The sequence below is a fragment of the Podarcis tiliguerta genome (assembly GCF_965153285.1).
Source record: "Podarcis tiliguerta genome assembly, chromosome: 4".
Lineage (NCBI taxonomy): Eukaryota > Metazoa > Chordata > Lepidosauria > Squamata > Lacertidae > Podarcis > Podarcis tiliguerta.
This window is the reverse complement of record NC_139537.1, coordinates 2063537-2081519: the sequence shown is the minus strand read 5'-3', so window position 1 is coordinate 2081519 and position 17983 is coordinate 2063537. Positions and strand designations below refer to the sequence as shown.

The window sequence follows — 17983 nt, the reverse complement described above, 5'->3', positions numbered from 1 at the left end:
ATTGATGCAGCCCAGAATTGCATTGGCTTTTTTAGCTGCCGCGTCACACTGTTGGCTCATTTCAAGTTTGTGGTCAACCAAGACTCCTAGATCCTTTTCACATGTACTGCTCTCAAGCCAGGTGTCACCCATCTTGTATTTGTGCCTCTCATTTTTTTTGCCCAAGTGCAATACTTTACATTTCTCCCTGTTAAAATTCATCTTGTTTGTTTTGGCCCAGTTCTCTAATCTGTCAAGGTCGTTTTGAAGTGTGATCCTGTCCTCTGGGGTGTTAGCCACCCCTCCCAGTTTGGTGTCATCTGCAAATTTGATCAGGATGCCCTTGAGTCCATCATCCAAGTCGTTGATAAAGATGTTGAATAAGACCGGGCCCAAGACAGAACCCTGTGGCACCCCACTAGTCACTCTTCTCCAGGATGAAGAGGAACCATTGATGAGCACCCTTTGGGTCCGGTCAGTCAGCCAGTTACAAATCCACTGAGTGGTAGCATAGTCAAGACATTTTACCAGCTTCTTTACAAGAATATCATGGGGCACCTTGTTAAATGCCTTGCTGAAATCAAGGTAGGCTACATCCACTGCGTTCCCTTCATCTACCAGGCTTGTAATTCTGTCAAAAAATGAGATCAGGTTCGTCTGACATGACTTATTTTTCAGAAATCCATGCTGACTATTGGTGATCACAGCATTCCTTTCTAGGTGCTCACAGATTGTTTGCTTAATGATCTGCTCCAGAATCTTCCTTGGTATTGATGTCAGACTGACTGGGCGGTAATTATTTGGGTCCTCTCTTTTCCCCTTTTTGAAAATAGGGACAACATTTGCCCTCCTCCAGTCTGCTGGGACTTCGCCTGTTCTCCAGGAATTCTCAAAGATGATTGCCAGTGGTTCTGAGATCACATCTGCCAGTTCTTTTAATACTCTTGGATGCAGTTCATCTGGCCCTGGAGACTTGAATACATCTAAACTAGCCAAGTATTCTTGTACTATCCCCTTAGTTATTCTGGGCTGTGTTTCCTCTGCTGAATCATTTCCTCCAAATTCTTCAGGTCGGGCATTGTTTTCTTTATCGGAGAAGACTGAGGCAAAGAAGGCATTGAGGAGTTCAGCCCTTTCTGTGTCCCCTGTTTGCATTTCACCACCTTCTCCTCTGAGTGACCCCACTGTTTCTTTGTTCTTCCTTTTGCTACGAACATACCCATAGAAGCCTTTTTTGTTGCTTTTAACCTCTCTAGCAAGCCTGAGTTCATTCTGTGCTTTAGCTTTTCTGACTTTGTGTCTACACGTGCTGGCTATTTGTTTGAATTCCTCTTTGGTGGTTTCCCCCCTTTTCCATTTTTTGTACACATCCTTTTTTAATCTTAACTCAGTTAAAAGTTCTTTAGATAGCCACCCTGGCTTCTTTAGGCACCTTCCATGTTTCCGTCTCATTGGTATTGCCTGAAGTTGTGCTTTTACTATCTCCCTCTTAACAAACTCCCAGCCATCATGAACTCCCTTTCCTTTTAGTATTACTGTCCATGGGATCTCACCCAGCACTTCCCTAAGTTTTATGAAGTCGGCTTTCTTAAAGTCAAGAAATTGAGTCCTAGTATGCTTGGCTGCTCCTTTCCGTTGTATAGTAAACTTCAGAAGAGCATGATCACTTGCGCCTAATGATCCTTCCACTTCTACCCCATTAACCAGGTCATCGACATTGGTTAGGACCAGATCTAAAATGGCTGTTCCTCTTGTTGCTTCTCCCACTTTCTGGACAATGAAGTTGTCTGCAAGGCCAGTGAGGAATCTGTTTGACCTTATGCTCTTGGCTGAGTTTGACATCCAACAAATATCTGGGTAATTGAAGTCCCCCATTACCACTGTCTCCCTTCCTTTTGCATGCTTGGCCATCTGTTCCAGGAAGGCATCATCCATGTCCTCCGTTTGGCTTGGGGATCTATAGTAAACTCCCACAATGAGGTCACTGTTATTCTTCTCTCCCTTAATTTTGACCCAAATGCTCTCACTTTGGCTTTGAGGTTCTAAATCTTGGATCTCTTCACAGGTATACACATCCCTGACATATAACGCCACTCCTCCTCCTTTCTTGTCTGGTCTGTTTCTCTGAAGTAGATTGTAATAATCTATAATTAATTAATAATCTATAGTAATAATAATAATTTTTATTTATACCCTGCCCATCTGGCTTGCTTGCCCCAGCCGCTCTGGGCACAACACATATATAAACATGAAACATAAATAATAATAATCTGATCCCATATAAAAAGAACATTAACTTTAAAATGAACAACTTCTCCTAGTGGCCGAAATTGTTGAAACCTTTTATGAAAACTGTATTTCTGAGGTTTGGTGGCTGATAACACCACTTTTGTGTGGAGTAATACCATAAAATTATATCCCAACGGAAAGATAATTTAATGAAGAATGTAATGCAAGAAATTTTATGAGGGAGTATTTATTAGAACAGCAGTCATAAAGAAAAAAATTGAAACCTTTGGTAACCATTGGTAACCTTTAGCGTTAATTACGACCTTACAACGCCTTCCCATGAAGTGAACCAAGTTTTTAGTTCTGCAGCTGTAATGTTGTACCTCTGGTTACGTACTTAATTCGTTCCGGAGGTCCGTTCTTAAGCTGAAACTGTTCTTATCCTGAAGCACCACTTTAGCTAATGGGGCCTGCTGCTGCCATGCCGCCAGAGCACGATTTCTGTTCTCATCCTGAAGCAAAGTTCTTAACCCGAGGTAATATTTCTGGGTTAGCGGAGTCTGTAACCTGAAGCGTCTGTAACCTGAGGTACCACTGTAATGTGAAACCAAGACTGAATTATTGCCTCTATTAATTGTGCTTTGTTGCTGGGTTGCTTCTGACTAACAAGTTTCTTTAGTCGACTCCATAGATTTCTGATTGGATTAATGTTTGGGCTATTCCCAGGACATTCCGGCAGTGGAATAGGATTAGCACCTTTTGCACACTGCAGCAACATGACATGGAGCTGAATCCTGTTGAAATAGAAAATAAATAAATAAAGATATAAAGATATCTAAATACTTCAGTATCTGGGGAAAGATCACTTGTGGAACGCTTCAGTTTGGGCTAAAGTATTTCATTTATGCATTTTGGGGCATTTACATTCCCATTAATGATGCAAATTCTGCCCACACCTTTTGCTGCTATACAACCCCAGATCATCACACTACGGTGGAAGCTCCACTTACAACCATAATCCATTCCGGAGGTCCGGTCATAACTAGAAATGTACATAAGTAGAGGCACCCTTTTCCATAGAAAGTAATGGAAAAGTGAATTGATCCATTCTAGACAATGAAAAACACCCCCAAAACAGCAATTTAACATGGATTGTACTCTCTAACAAGACCATAGATTGATAAAATGAAGGCAATAATCAATGTACTGTACTATAAAATAAATAAGACAGTATTGTAGATGAAAAAAATTACCTTTTTTTTCCTTACGTGTACTGTGGATGGGTGGGCTTACTTGGCTACAAGCTGGGGGCGGGGCAAGGGTCAGTAAAGAGCTAATTCACTTCGCCCAGGGTCATGCTTTTTTCTTGCCAGGCCAGGTTCTTCTCTAGACTTCCTCAGGTTGGTTCTTCGGTGGGGTTTGGGGCTGCAGTGCTCCCTGCTGTGTCTCTTGCAGGCAGGCGACACCTTGTCCACAGCTTCGGGGGTGGGATGGGGGCCCTCTCCCCAGCAGCAGAGGCCTCAGCGCTGCCCCACAGCCAGCCGGGCGAGCTCCCGGCTGCTGGAAAGACCGCTGTATATAGAGGAAAGTTCATAAGTCGAAGCGCCTACTGAAGGTCATAACTGGAATCGTACGTAAGTAGAGCCATGCGTAAGTCGAGGTTCCACTGTATCCGGGTGTTTCACGGTCGGTGTAATGCAAGTAGGATATAAATCTTCTCTGATTCTTCTCCTCGCGTATGTCATGCCATCACTACCAAGCAAGGAGATTTGGGTCTCATCGCTCCAAATAACACTCTTCCATTGTTCCGCTGTCCAGTTAACATGGGTTTAATCTTTTCAACCTTTGCTTGAGAGATAACAATGGCTTTTTCCTTAGAATTCTAACATTTAGACCAGTCCTTGCACTCAACTTCACATTACATTGCGCCATGTCATCCTGTATACACCCAGATGATTTTCTTCTGTCATGTAGGCACAGGCTCTGAACTCGTCCATCGTCACTTGCCTTTGTGCACGTTCCCTGCCTTAACAAGTCTGATTTTGTAGTGACTGAGTCTCCTTATACCTCTTCAAAAATATAGAAAGGCCAACTTTGGATAAGTTTTCCCCAATCTCTCTTCTAATTTCTTCATAACTGTAGCCTTGTTCACTTAACAGTACAATTTTACATCACTTTCTGGGTGACCAGTCAAGTCTTTGTGCCATTTCTATAATTTAATTATCTTTACAAGAACAAAAAAAAAAAAAACCCCAACCAACTTGATAGCAATCACACAAGACACTGACAAAGTCAACCTAAGCAAGTTGTGCTTCCTTTTTCTGGTTATTTGGCTATAGCTTTAGATAGAATATGGGTAATTGAACAAACTTTGTTGAATTGCATTCTTGATTAAATTATATTTACGTTGATATATAATTGTATGATATTACTCCAAAAGAAGTAGTGTTAGGAGCAATCAAACCTCTGAAATACATTTTTTACAAAAATCTTCCACAATTTTGACCACTACTGTATATCAAACAAAGCAACATTCAACATTCTCATAATAAATATGTTTATTAATGACAAACAAAACAAACACCCAACTCCCTTCCGTTCTTCCCCATTTGCTCCTGAGGCTCTAATCCCTTTTTTGTCTCCATTGCAGATTGTGATGAGTCAGAAATCGAGAACGAAGGTGACCACGACAATATTCCCAGAGAGGAGAGGCCACGTAAAAATTTGGAGTGTGGAGAAAGCTGCACTCAGAGCTCCCATTCCACTTCCCATCAACAAAATATCCTTGGAAAGAAACTCTATCAGTGCATGGAATGTGGAAAACACTTCAGTCAGAGTTCCTCTCTCACTTCTCATCAAAGAATTCATACAGGGGAGAAACCCTATCAGTGTGTGGAATGTGGAAAGAGCTTCAGTAAGAGCTCCAATCTCACTTCCCATCAAAGAATTCATACAGGGGAGAAACCCCATCAGTGCGTGGAATGTGGAAAGAGCTTCACTCATAGCTCCCATCTCACTTCCCATCAAAGAATTCATACTGGGGAGAAACCCTATCAGTGCATGGAATGTGGAAAGAGCTTCAGTAACAGTCACCATCTCACTTCCCATCAAACAATTCATACTGGGGATAAACCCTATCAGTGTGTGGAATGTGGAAAGAGCTTCAGTCAGGGCTCCAATCTTTCTTCCCATCAAAGAATTCATACAGGGGAGAAACCCTATCAGTGTGTGGAATGTGGAAAGAGCTTCAGGGAGAGCAGCTCTCTCACTTCCCATCAAAGAATTCATACTGGAGAGAAACCCTATCAGTGTGTGGAATGTGGAAAGAGCTTCACTGATAGCTCCCATCTCACTTCCCATCAAAGAATTCATACAGGGGATAAACCCTATCAGTGCGTGGAATGTGGAAAGAGCTTCAGGAAGAGCAGCGACCTGACATCCCATCAAAGAATTCATACTGGGGAGAAACCCTATCAGTGTGTGGAATGTGGAAAGAGCTTCAGGCAGAGCAGCTCTCTCACATCCCATCAAAGAATTCATACTGGGGAGAAACCCCTATCAGTGTGTGGAATGTGGAAGGAGCTTCAGTAACAGCCACCATCTCACTTCCCATCAAAGAATTCATACAGGGGAGAAACCCTATCAGTGTGTGGATTGTGGAAAGAGCTACAGGAGGAACTCCAATCTCACTTCCCATCAAAGAATTCATACAGGGGAGAAACCCTATCAGTGTGTCGAATGTGGAAAGAGCTTCAGTCAGCGCTCCCATCTCACTTCCCATCAGAGAATTCATACAGGGGAGAAGCCCTATCAGTGTGTCGAATGTGGAAAGAGCTTCAGTATGAGCTCTTATCTCAGTTCCCATCAAAGAACTCATACAGGGGAGAAACCCTATCAGTGCATTGAATGTGGAAAGAGCTTCAGTAACAGCTTCTCTCTCACATCTCATCAAAGAATTCATACAGGGGAGAAGCCCTATCAGTGCGTGGAATGTGGAAAGAGCTTCACTTACGGCTCCTCTCTCACTTCCCATCAAAGAATTCATACAGGGGAGAGACACTATCAGTGTGTGGAATGTGGAAAGAGCTTCAGTAGGAGCACTCAACTCACTTCCCATCAGAGAATTCATACAGGGGAGAAACCCTATCAGTGCGTGGAATGTGGAAAGAGCTTCAGTCACAGCCACAGTCTCACATCCCATCAAAGAATTCATACTGGGGAGAAACCCTATCAGTGCGTGGAATGTGGAAAGAGCTATAGCATGATCTCCTCTCTCACTTCCCATCAGAGAATTCATACAGGGGAGAGACACTATCAGTGTGTGGAATGTGGAAAGAGCTTCAGTCAGAGCTCCATTCTCACTTCCCATCAGAGAATTCATACTGGGGAGAAACCCTATCAGTGTGTGGAATGTGGAAAGAGCTTCAGAACGAGCTCCAATCTCACTTCCCATCAGAGAATTCATACAGGGGAGAAACCCTATCAGTGTGTGCAATGTGGAAAGAGCTTCAGTAGGAGCACTGGACTCACTTCCCATCAGAGAATTCATACTGGGGAGAAACTTTGAGGAGAATCAGAACTTACAAGGTTAAACAGTTCTGTGTGACATCTCACAGTCTGAGGCATGGTTTGGTTCATATACGGGAATCTTTCTTTGTGTGTGAGCTTCAATAAGAGCTCAAGTTTTTTTCTCGGCACAGGCATCCATCGGTGCAGGGGAAGTGTGCTGGGCACCATCTTATCTCACAGAAACCCTATCAGTGTGTGGAATGTGGAAAGAGCTTCACTTATGGGTCCTCTCTCACTTCCCATCAAAGAATTCATACAGGGGAGAAATCCTATCAGTGTGCGGAATGTGGAAAGAGCTTCAGTCAGGGCTCCCATCTTTCTTCCCATCAAAGAATTCATACAGGGGAGAAACCCTATCAGTGTGTGGAATGTGGAAAGAGCTTCAGGAAGAGCTCCTCTCTCACTTCCCATCAGAGAATTCATACAGGGGAGAAACCCTATCAGTGTGTGGAATGTGGAAAGAGCTTTAGTCACATCCTGTCTCACTTACCTTCAAAGAATTCATTCAAACGTCAGAAAAACCCTTCATTATACAGCTTTCGGAGCTGGGGAAATACACACCCTTTCAACCAGGCCTTTGCCTGATTGACATCTAATGCCCTTTAAAAATGTGGCGGGGAGGGGGGTTACAGATGTTTATTTTATATTTTTATGTTGTACTTTTATGTTGTAACTGTCCTGAGACCTGTGGGTGTAGAGAATAGGAGCCTTCTCTTAGAGGCCTAGGGGTCTTTGCCCCCCCCCATTAAAATATTTGAGGGCGTCACCCCTCAGTTGGTACACATTGACATTCCAATGGCGCACATGCATCATGTCATTGATTGTGCAAGGCGGGACTTACATGCCCCCCCCCCAATATTTTATTCCAGTTGGTACCACTGGGTCGAATGGTATACAAATTGAATAAATAAATAAATCACCTTTCTTTGCACATGTTCCAGCTTGTCAATATCCTTATTTATTATCATGCCACGCCCAGATCTCCTTGGCAAAATGGTTTGTGTGAACGAGTGAACCAAACCTTGCAACAAAGTATAAGAACTCTGTTGCACGATTCGGGCCTGCCCAATTCCTTTTGGGCCGAGGCTCTTTCCTGTTTTTCTTATGTGTACAATCATAGATATCAGTCCGCTATGGACTGCACCCCATATGAAATGCTTTACAAAAGGAAGCCATACGTAAAACATTTCAAAATTTTTGGTTCAGAGGTATGGGTGCACACTTTGTAGGAGAACAAATTGAGCAAACGTGGTGAACATGGCATTTTTCTGGGATATGAAAAGGGTTCCTATTGTGTGTTAATCACTGACACAAAAGTGATTAGGTTGACCAGAAGCATAGATTGTAATCAAAATGGAACAGAGTTGGCATTTTTCAATGTCATCCCATTTCAGATGATGATGGTGCAAAAGCAGTTAAGAAAGAGGCAAGATTCTGTTGTTGCTGATGATAATGCTGATGCCAACATAGATTCTGATGATGACACAGATTATCAAAGCCCAAAAGCCTCAGATGAGTCTGACACTGATTCAGACACAGCACCTTCATTTACTTTAGGTCATCATTCTCCCAAGGAGGAGGAGACACCAGACCCAGAGGATCGGAGAGTTTTGCGTAGATCTAAAAGAACTACAAAGGCCATACCACCTAAACGGTTCTCCAAAGAGTTTGCTAAAGCTGCTGTTACTAGCAACTCTGGTGCGGTTCTAGAACCAGCCAACTACAAAGAGGTTCAAAATTTACAGCAGTACTGATAACTATAGTATACATTGCACCTGATGCGAACATCAATGAGGCAATGGGTCTTCTGCATGATGCCATTAGCAGGCAACAAGGCAAGTACCCCGAGGCTGCATTTCTTGTATGCGGGGATTTCAACCAGGCAGATTTGAAAGTGGTTCTACCTAAATTCTACCAACACATAAAGTGTGCAACCAGGGGAGAAAAGACTCTGGACAGGCTGTATACAAATGTCAAACAGGCCTATAAGGCCGAACCATTGGCACATTTAGGCCAATCTGATCATGTGTCTCTGCTCCTGACTCCTGAATATATCCCATTGAGAAAACGGACTCCAGCTATAAAGAGGGACATTACAATATGGCCAGCTGAAGCATCCCAACAACTACAAGACTGTTTTCATGACACCGATTGGGAGGTATTCGCCCAACAGGATGTAGAGACTCACATTGAGCAAGTGTTGGACTATATTAGGTTCTGCACTGACAATGTAACACGAAGGCGCCGGATAAAGATCTACCCAAACAGGAAGCCCTGGATGACAAGGGAGGTCCAGGGGTTGCTAAAGGGAAGAAATACTGCCTTCAGAAGTGGAAATAAGTCGCTGTACAGCTCAGCTGGAGCCGATCTAAAGAGAGGTATCCGTGTAGCAAAGGAGGCGTATAGACAGCGGCTGGAGAATCATCTACAAAGTAACAACACCAGGCAGGTGTGGCAAGGTGTACAAGAATTAACAGGGTATAAATCCAAGGACTCCCTGGCAGACGAGGGAGGGGCATCCCTCGCTGAGGATTTGAATGCCTTTTTTACCCGTTTTGAAGTAACATCTGCAGCAACACCTGCTGAGGCTTTACCAACACCACCACCACTCCCTGTGAAGGCTTTGCCATCATCACCACCATTACCATCATCAGTACAAAGGAATGTAGTAGTCTCTGTGGAAAAAGAAGAGATGAGGAAGGTGTTGAAGGGAATCAACCCAAGGAAGGCCACAGGGCCAGATGGGGTAGCTGGAAGGGTATTGAGAGACTGTGCAGATCAACTAGCAGGAGTTTTCACTGGGATTTTAAATCAATCCCTAGCCCAGGCTATTGTTCCATCCTGCCTAAAGTCCTCTATTATCGTTCCAATAGCAAAAAAACCTAACCCGGAAGATCTGAACGATTTTCGTCCAGTAGCACTCACACCTATAATCATGAAGTGCTTTGAAAAGCTGGTACGAAATTATGTCATTGCCTGCCTACCAGAGGGACTGGACACATTCCAATTTGCTTATAAAACGAAAAGATCGACAGAGGACGCTGTGGCGATTGCCCTCCATGCCGTCCTTGCACATTTGGAGCAGCGGGGGGGTTATGCCAGACTGCTTTTTTTAGATTTTAGCTCGGCATTTAATACCATTCTACCACAACGTCTGATGTCTAAACTGGAAGATCTCGGGCTTCCGTTATCACTTTGTGGGTGGATATTGGACTTTTTGTCAGACCGGCCCCAGAGGGTTCGGTTGGGCCCTTATACCTCTAATATGCTTAAGACTAACATAGGAACACCACAGGGATGCGTACTCAGTCCGCTCCTTTATATTCTTTACACGTACGATTGTGTCGCTACTCACCCTAGTAATAGGGTTGTCAAATTTGCAGATGACACAACCGTGATTGGGCTCATCTCTGAAAGGGAGGGTGAAATGGATTATAGAGATGAGGTGGAGCGGCTGACAGAGTGGTGCAGAGCTAACAACTTGCTCATAAATACAAGGAAGACAAAGGAACTTGTGGTGGACTTCAGGAGACAGAAGAGCAATGTCCAGTCACTTTTGATTGATGGGGTCTGTGTGGAGAGGGTAACAACGTTCAGATTTTTGGGCATTGAATTACAAGAGGATCTGTCCTGGAGTGTCAACACAAGGGGGCTTGTGAAGAAGGCGCAGCAGAGACTGTATTTTTTGAGAATACTAAGGAAAAACCATCTTCCGCAGAAACTGCTGCTTGCCTTCTATCACTGTGCCATTGAGAGCGTGCTTACTTATGGCCAATGTGTGTGGTACGGAGGCTGTACTACCCAGGACAGGATGGGGTTGCGCAGGGTTGTGAAGGCAGCAGAGAGCATTGTTGGCTGCCCACTTTCCACCTTAGAGCAGATTTATGCCACAAGGTGCCATAGGAAGGCACTGGACATAGTAAAAGATCCATCGCATCCTGGTCACTGTCTCTTCGAGCTCTTGCCGTCGGGACGGAGATACAGGACGATGAAGACTAGAACGAGCCGTCTTAAGAACAGCTTCTTCTCCAGAGCGATCTCGGCCCTGAATGGGAAGACCGGACTTTGAAAGTCATCAAATCTCCTCTGCTGTATTTTACTATATTTTTTAATTAGTGTTTTTATGGAGTAACCAAGTAATTTCGTTGTCCCCGAAGGGGGCAATGACAATAAAGATATTATATTATATATTATTATATAAAATCTGTCCGCAAAGGATGCTGAACCTTGGCTGAACGCCATGAAAGCCGAGTTGAATTCCCTAAAGCAGAATGATACTTGGGAATTGGTTCCAGCAGAACTAGGCATGAAGTGTGTTGATAGTAGGTGGGTCTACAAGACAAAAACTGATCGGAATGGGAAAATAAGTCAGGTACAAAGCCAGACTAGTGGCACTAGGTTTTTCTCAAATACCTGATCAGGACTATCATGAGACATATTCATCAACAGTAAAGTTTGAGAGTGTTAGGCTGTTGATGAAAATTGCTGCTGAGGAAGGTATGACCATTTCTCATCATGATGTAAACACTGCATTCTTGTATGGAGTTCTCACTGAGAAAATCTACATGTCACTGCCAGATGGTGTGCAGATAAAACAGGGAATAGTTTGTAAGCTGAAAAAATCCCTGTATGGTTTAAAACAGAGTGCACGATGCTGGCACACCAAGCTGACTGAAGTGCTGTTCTACCGAGGTTTTCAGCAAGGGAAGGCTGATTCTTGTGTTTTTGTGAAAGAGTCCAATCACCACAAGCTCTACTGCATTTGCTTTGTAGATGATATATTATTTTTGTGGAAGAATGAGAATATCTACAAAAGCACTCAAAGCTGCAGAAGCATTTTGATATGAAAGATCTCGGAGAAGTCAGCAATTATCTCTCACTAGAGGTAGAGAGAAATGCACAAAGTGATGTTTTGCTGCATCAGACATGTAAAATCACTGGTGTCATTGAAAAGTTGAACCTGAGTGATGCTCATGCTGTAGACACCCCCATGGTCTCAGGTTATCAACATGATGCTGATGCTGATGTTTTTCCTGATACAACACTTTTCAGGAGTGTACTAGGCAAACTCAGTTTTATAGCAAGGTGTACAAGACCAGATATTGCTGTGAGTGTAAATTTGATCAGCAGGCATGCAAACCAACCCACAGTTCAGGATTGGAAAGCACTGAAACGAATAGCGAGATATTTAAAAGGAACTGTGGATTACAGATTGAGACTTACTAGTCAAAAATCTGGAGGTCTTGAGATCTATGCCGACGCCAGTTTTGGCAGTGACACAATTGATGGCAAAAGCGCATCAGGTGTGTGCTATCTGTACAATCAATGCCTTTTTGATTGGTCTTGTAGAAAGCAGGCAATAGTAAGCTTGAGTTCTTGACTTCCGGGTTTAGCGCCATCGGTCATGGCGGCTTCCCTCTGAACAGCGGAGGGGAGAGCTCTGAAAAAGACGTGGTTCTACCGCTACGGCGACGCGGAGAACCCTTGAAAACGTAGGTGGAGGAAGCCTACGACCGTGGGACTCGGCGGGCACCATTAGTGCTTCCCTAAAACGTCTCTGGAGCCCAGTAAGGGTTCCGGAGTGTGGCGGGGGCTGGCGCGGTGCTGAGAGTCGATCGCTACTTTTTCGGAGCGACGTCGCACTGCTGTGATCGGAGAGCGCTCAGCTTCTTCTTGGGACAATTTGGATTACAAAAGAAGTATCCGTGAGTAGGGGAACTACAAAAATCTTAAAGGATTACAAGTATTTAAATTCGGGAAGGATTTGGGATTTAAACAAAAAGAAACGTAATTTGGAACCGAAGCGGTAAGTCTTAAACAGGAAGTCAGCCTTCCGCCTGTAAATAGTTGAAAGCAAAGATTTTTGCGGACTAAAACCCAGAAAAAAGGGACTGAAAGGATTGAAATCTGAAGTCTTGGGAAGGACAATTCCCCCCTCGGGAGGCAGGGAAAGAGGGGGGAAGATTAGAAACTTTTATTGCCTGCGTTAAGAAGAGGCTTTTAACAATAAAGATCACCGCTCGGACCCCCGGTCCTGAGCTGTCAAAATTGAAAGCAAAGCCTCGGAAAGAGATCGCGGAAAGTGCTTAAAGGAACTTTTTCTGCTGTAAAAGGACTAAATCTGTTACTGGGAGCTTTGGATACTTTAGAAGGGACAATATTGCTACAAAGTTGTTGTGAGGGGAAAGACGGGAGACATATTAACTTTTCTCCACTTCGTGACTATTGGGTCCCCCGGTGGGCACTGAGACTGCTACAAAGTAAACAAGGCAACTGAGGAAATTTCCACTGTTTCTTTTTTGAAGCTGATAAATAAGTTGCAGCTGCAGAGTGGCCTTGAGACGTTCTGGCTTATGGCAGAGGGAAAAGGGAAAACAGACCAGTTCCAAGAGAAAACTACAAGATCCGGTAAATCTTTTCATACGGGAAGGAGAGGATCCTTTCCTGACTCAACAGGAGGTGCCTCTGCTCAACCCAAAACAAAAGGGATGTCTTCAACAGAAGAACTTATAAGTGCAGGATTTGCAAAACTCCAAGGATCTATAGACAGACTGACAGAAGAAGTTGCAGAAACAAATAAAAGGGTAGCAGAAGCATCATCCAAAATAGATCAGAATACCGCAAGTATTAAGCAAAATACAGATTCAATTAAGGAATTGCTGGAGGAATCTGCAAAAACAAGAAAGATAGCAGAAGAAGCAAGGGAGGCCGTAGCTGCTACAGAGGAAAGATTACCACCGATGAACAGACAACTTGAGGACCATAGAGCAAGATTTTCTATGATCGAATTAAAAGATAAGCAGACCAATTTAAGAATCAGAGGAGTGCCAGAAATTGAAAAAGAGGGTTTGAGTGACCTTCTTACACAAGAATTTGCAAAATTTTGGGAATTGGATTTGGAAAAAGAAGAATTTAAAATAGTAAGTGCCTTTCGACTTGGAAAAACAAGTAGAAGAATAAAAATAAGAGACTGTTTGGTTACGCTCAGATCTAAAGAAGAAAGGGATAAGATTTTGGGACTGCACTTCCAAAAACCGTTGGAAATTAACCAATCCAGAGCTGAGATTTTCAAGGATATCCTGAAACATCTTTTGGACCTTAGGTCCAATTATAGAGACTTGGTCACTCAGTTGAGAAAGAACAGCATTAATTTTAGGTGGGAATTCCCTGAAGGGCTTTCTTTCAGCATCAAAGGAAGAAAGATAAAAATAAGGTCAGTGGAAGACAAAGACAATTTCTTGGAAGTCTACGAGGAGGATTTAAAGAAAGGAACTTTAAAAGGAACAGACCCGTCGGACCCACTAGAGGAGAGAAGGAAAAACGCGGCAGAAGCAATATTGAAACTGAACTTGGATAAAAAGACTCTACTGGGATCGGAAGATAAAGAGAAGACTTTGGGCGCATCTGGAGGAACATAACAGAATAAACACACCATGTCTTTGCATCTCTTAAGTTGGAATTGTAACAGTCTAAACTCGGTTAGAAAAAGGAAATCGATCTTTCATATCTTAAAAAAAGAACAATTGGACTTGATTTGTTTGCAGGAAACACATGTGACTAGGCTCCACAGGAAAATCTTGATTAATAAAAGACTGGGCCAAGAATTTATCTCATCTGACAAGGTTAAAAAAAGAGGAGTAGTAATTTATGCCAAAGAGAGCCTCTCACCAAAGTTTATTTTTAAGGATGAACAAGGAAGATATCTGGCAATTGAAATTCAATATCATGGACAAAAATATTTGATTGTAGGTGTATATGCACCTAATGAAGTAAAATCCGAGTTTTTTAAGAAGTTGCATGAGACATTGATAGAATATCTGGAGTACAATGTGATTTTGATGGGAGACATGAATGGAGTAGTTTCTACAAACATGGACAAGGCACAACGACAGGTAGTCACCAAAGATGGGAGACTACCGAAAACTTTCTTTGAATTGACTGATAACTTGGACTTGGTTGATATTTGGAGAACTAAAAACCCTTTAGGAAGAGAGGGAACCTTCTTTTCTGAAGCCAAAATGACTTGGACACGAATCGACCAAATCTGGATCACAAGAGGACTGGCACCGAATACAAAAAAAGTGGAAATCTGCCCAAAGACTTGCTCCGACCATAATGCAGTAAAGATGGTTATGAACTTACTACCAACTGGTTCCTTTAGATGGAGGATGAATGACACTCTGTTCAGAGATGAGGAGATAACCAAGAAGGCCCAGAAAACTTTGAAAGATTACTTTGAGATAAACTTAAATACTACTGTGGAGAAAAGAACAGTTTGGGACACAAGTAAAGCTGTTATGAGAGGGTTCTTGATACAACAGAATGCACTCAAGAAGAGATTACAACAGGAAAAAAGAGAAAATATTTTGGAAAAGATCAAGGAAGGAGAAAGGAGATTGAGAATAAAACCAAAATCACAGGAAATTCTAAGAGAGATAAAGTTATATCAAGTTCAATATATGCAAATGATAAACCAAGAGATTGAATGAAAGATTAGACAAATGAGACAAAGAACTTTTGAGTCAGCAAATAAATGTGGAAAGTTATTGGCATGGCAAATAAAGAAGAGACAGAAAATGAATACAATAACAAATTTGGAAGTGGAAGGAAGAATTATACAGAACCCAGTCGAAATTAGGAGTGCTTTTCAAAAATATTTTAAACAGCTATACTCTCAACAACCACAGAAGGAAGTGGATATAGAGGAATTTTTGAAAGTGAATGGGCTACCGAAAATATCTCAAGAAAACAGATTTAAATTGAGCTATAATATAACAGAACAAGAGGTTGAGAGTGCCATTCAGAACATGCAATTGGGCAAATCTCCGGGACCTGATGGACTGACTTCGAGATACTATAAAACATTGAAAGACTGGTTGATTCAGCCCTTGAAAGAAGTTTGTAATGACATACTACAGGGGAAAAGGGCACCTGAAACGTGGAAAGAAGCTTTTGTGACACTTATACCAAAGACAGAAGCTGAAAAGCACCAACTTAAGAACTACCGCCCTATATCATTACTCAATGTGGATTATAAAATTTTTGCAGATATTTTGGCCAGAAGACTAAAGAAAGTTTTAGTAGAGGAGATTCATAAGGACCAAGCAGGCTTTCTCCCAGGAAGGCATTTATCTGACAATGTGAGGAATATAATAGACATTTTGGAACTTTTACAGGAAAAGATAAACACAAAAGCAGTTTTGATATTTGTGGACGCGGAGAAAGCCTTTGACAATATTTCTTGGAGTTTTATGAAGAAGAATCTCCAAGGAATGGGGGTAGGCCAAGAATTTGAAAATGGTATAGGTGCAATCTATTCTGAACAAAAGGCTAGATTAATTGTTAATAACGTGGTGACAGAGGAGTTCAGAATAGAGAAAGGAACACGACAAGGTTGCCCAATTTCCCCATTGCTTTTTATATCAGTCCTGGAGGTGCTGTTGAACATGATAAGAAAGGACCAACTGGTCAGAGGGATACAGGTCGGAGCTAAACAGTATAAATTAAGAGCATTTGCAGATGACCTAGTTTTGACGTTACAGGAGCCAGAATCCAGTGTGAAAAGAGTATTAGAACTGATTCAGGAGTTTGGTCGATTGGCAGGTTTTAAATTGAATAATACAAAAACAAAGGTTTTGGGAAAGAATTTAACAGAAATTGAGAAAGAAAGGTTTCAGAATGAGACAGGTTTGACGGTGGTGAAAAAAGTAAAACACTTGGGAATTAATATGACTGCAAAAAATGGGAATTTGTATAAGGATAATTATGATAAATGCTGGATGGAGATAAAGAAAGATCTAGAAATATGGTCAAATCTGAAACTCTCATTATTGGGTCGTATTGCCAAGAATGTTGTTTTTATTCCAGACGTTACAGATTATTGATAAAACTGATTGCTTCAAGAAGTGGCAGAAAGACATATCTAGATTTGTCTGGCAGGGCAAAAAGCCAAGGATAAAATTTAAATTATTAACTGATGCAAAGGAAAGAGGAGGGTTTGCCCTGCCAGACTTAAAACTTTATTATGAAGCAGCAGCTTTTTGCTGGCTGAAGGAATGGCTACTTCTTGAAAATACAGATACACTGGATTTAGAAGGATTTAATAATGTGTTTGGTTGGCATGCATATTTATGGTATGATAAAGTTAAAGTGCACAGAATGTTTAAGATTCATATTGTCAGGAAAGCATTGTTTAATGTATGGACTAGATATAAGGACCTACTTGAAAATAAGACCCCAAGGTGGGTGTCTCCAATGGAAGCCAAAGCCTTAAAAAGACCCGGTATGGAGGCCAATTGGCCAAAATATTGGGAGATTTTAGAACAAGATGGAGATAAACTGAAATTGCAGAACTTTGACAAATTAAAAAGCAGAATCCGCGATTGGCTTCATTACCATCAGATAATGGAGGCATACAAATTGGACAGAAAAATTGGTTTCCAGGTGGAAAAATCAAAATTGGAAACAGAACTGTTAGAACCCAAAACTAAGACTTTGTCAAGAATGTATAATTTGCTGTTGAAATGGAATACACAGGATGAGGAAGTGAAATCAGTAATGATTAAATGGGCGCAAGATGTCGGTCATAATATAATGCTAGCTGACTGGGAACGGTTATGGACCACTGGTATGAAATTTACGGCATCTAATGCCTTGAGAGAGAATATTATGAAAATGATATACAGATGGTACATGACACCAGTCAAGCTAGCAAAAATTTATCACTTGCCCAATAATAAATGCTGGAAATGTAAAGAAACTGAAGGCACATTCTTTCACCTTTGGTGGACGTGCCCAAGGATTAAGACCTTCTGGGAGATGATCTATAATGAACTGAAAAAAGTGTTTAAATACACCTTCCCGAAGAAACCAGAAGCCTTTCTCCTGGGTATGATCAACCAACAGGTATATAAGAAGGACAGGACACTCTTTATGTATGCCACAACAGCAGCAAGAATACTCATCGCACAGTATTGGAAGACACAGGAACTACCCACGCTGGAAGAATGGCAGATGAAAGTCATCGAATATATGGAATTGGCAGAAATGACTGGCAGAATCAGAGATCAGGGAGAAGAGACGGTGAAGGAAGATTGGAGGAAGTTTAAAGATTATTTACAGAAACACTATAAGACAATGAATGTTTGATGACACCAGATTGAATGCAAAAGGTTATTAGTAAAAAGCTTAAAGATTAAGAAAGATT

The 17983-nt window shown here is 42.0% G+C and overlaps 3 protein-coding genes across 3 annotated transcripts in view; all 3 read left to right on the top strand.

Moving 5' to 3' along the window:
- LOC310675486 (uncharacterized protein) overlaps window positions 1–17983 on the top strand; it is a 448115-nt gene that overhangs the window by 154803 nt on the left and 275329 nt on the right. The window lies entirely within an intron of this gene.
- Window positions 1–17983, top strand: part of LOC310676825 (uncharacterized protein) — a gene marked incomplete at its 5' end in the record, with an annotated part of 105694 nt that overhangs the window by 47211 nt on the left and 40500 nt on the right. The gene's annotated exons all lie outside the window — the stretch shown is intronic.
- LOC310675583 (uncharacterized protein) overlaps window positions 1–17983 on the top strand; it is an 85928-nt gene that overhangs the window by 27445 nt on the left and 40500 nt on the right. Inside the window, exons 6-8 of the mRNA XM_083436476.1 lie at window positions 4859–5857; window positions 6191–6695; window positions 6970–7240. Of these exons, the coding sequence (XP_083292602.1) occupies window positions 4859–5799 (941 nt within the window). The 3' untranslated portion in view covers window positions 5800–5857; window positions 6191–6695; window positions 6970–7240. The remainder of the gene's footprint in view (window positions 1–4858; window positions 5858–6190; window positions 6696–6969; window positions 7241–17983) is intronic.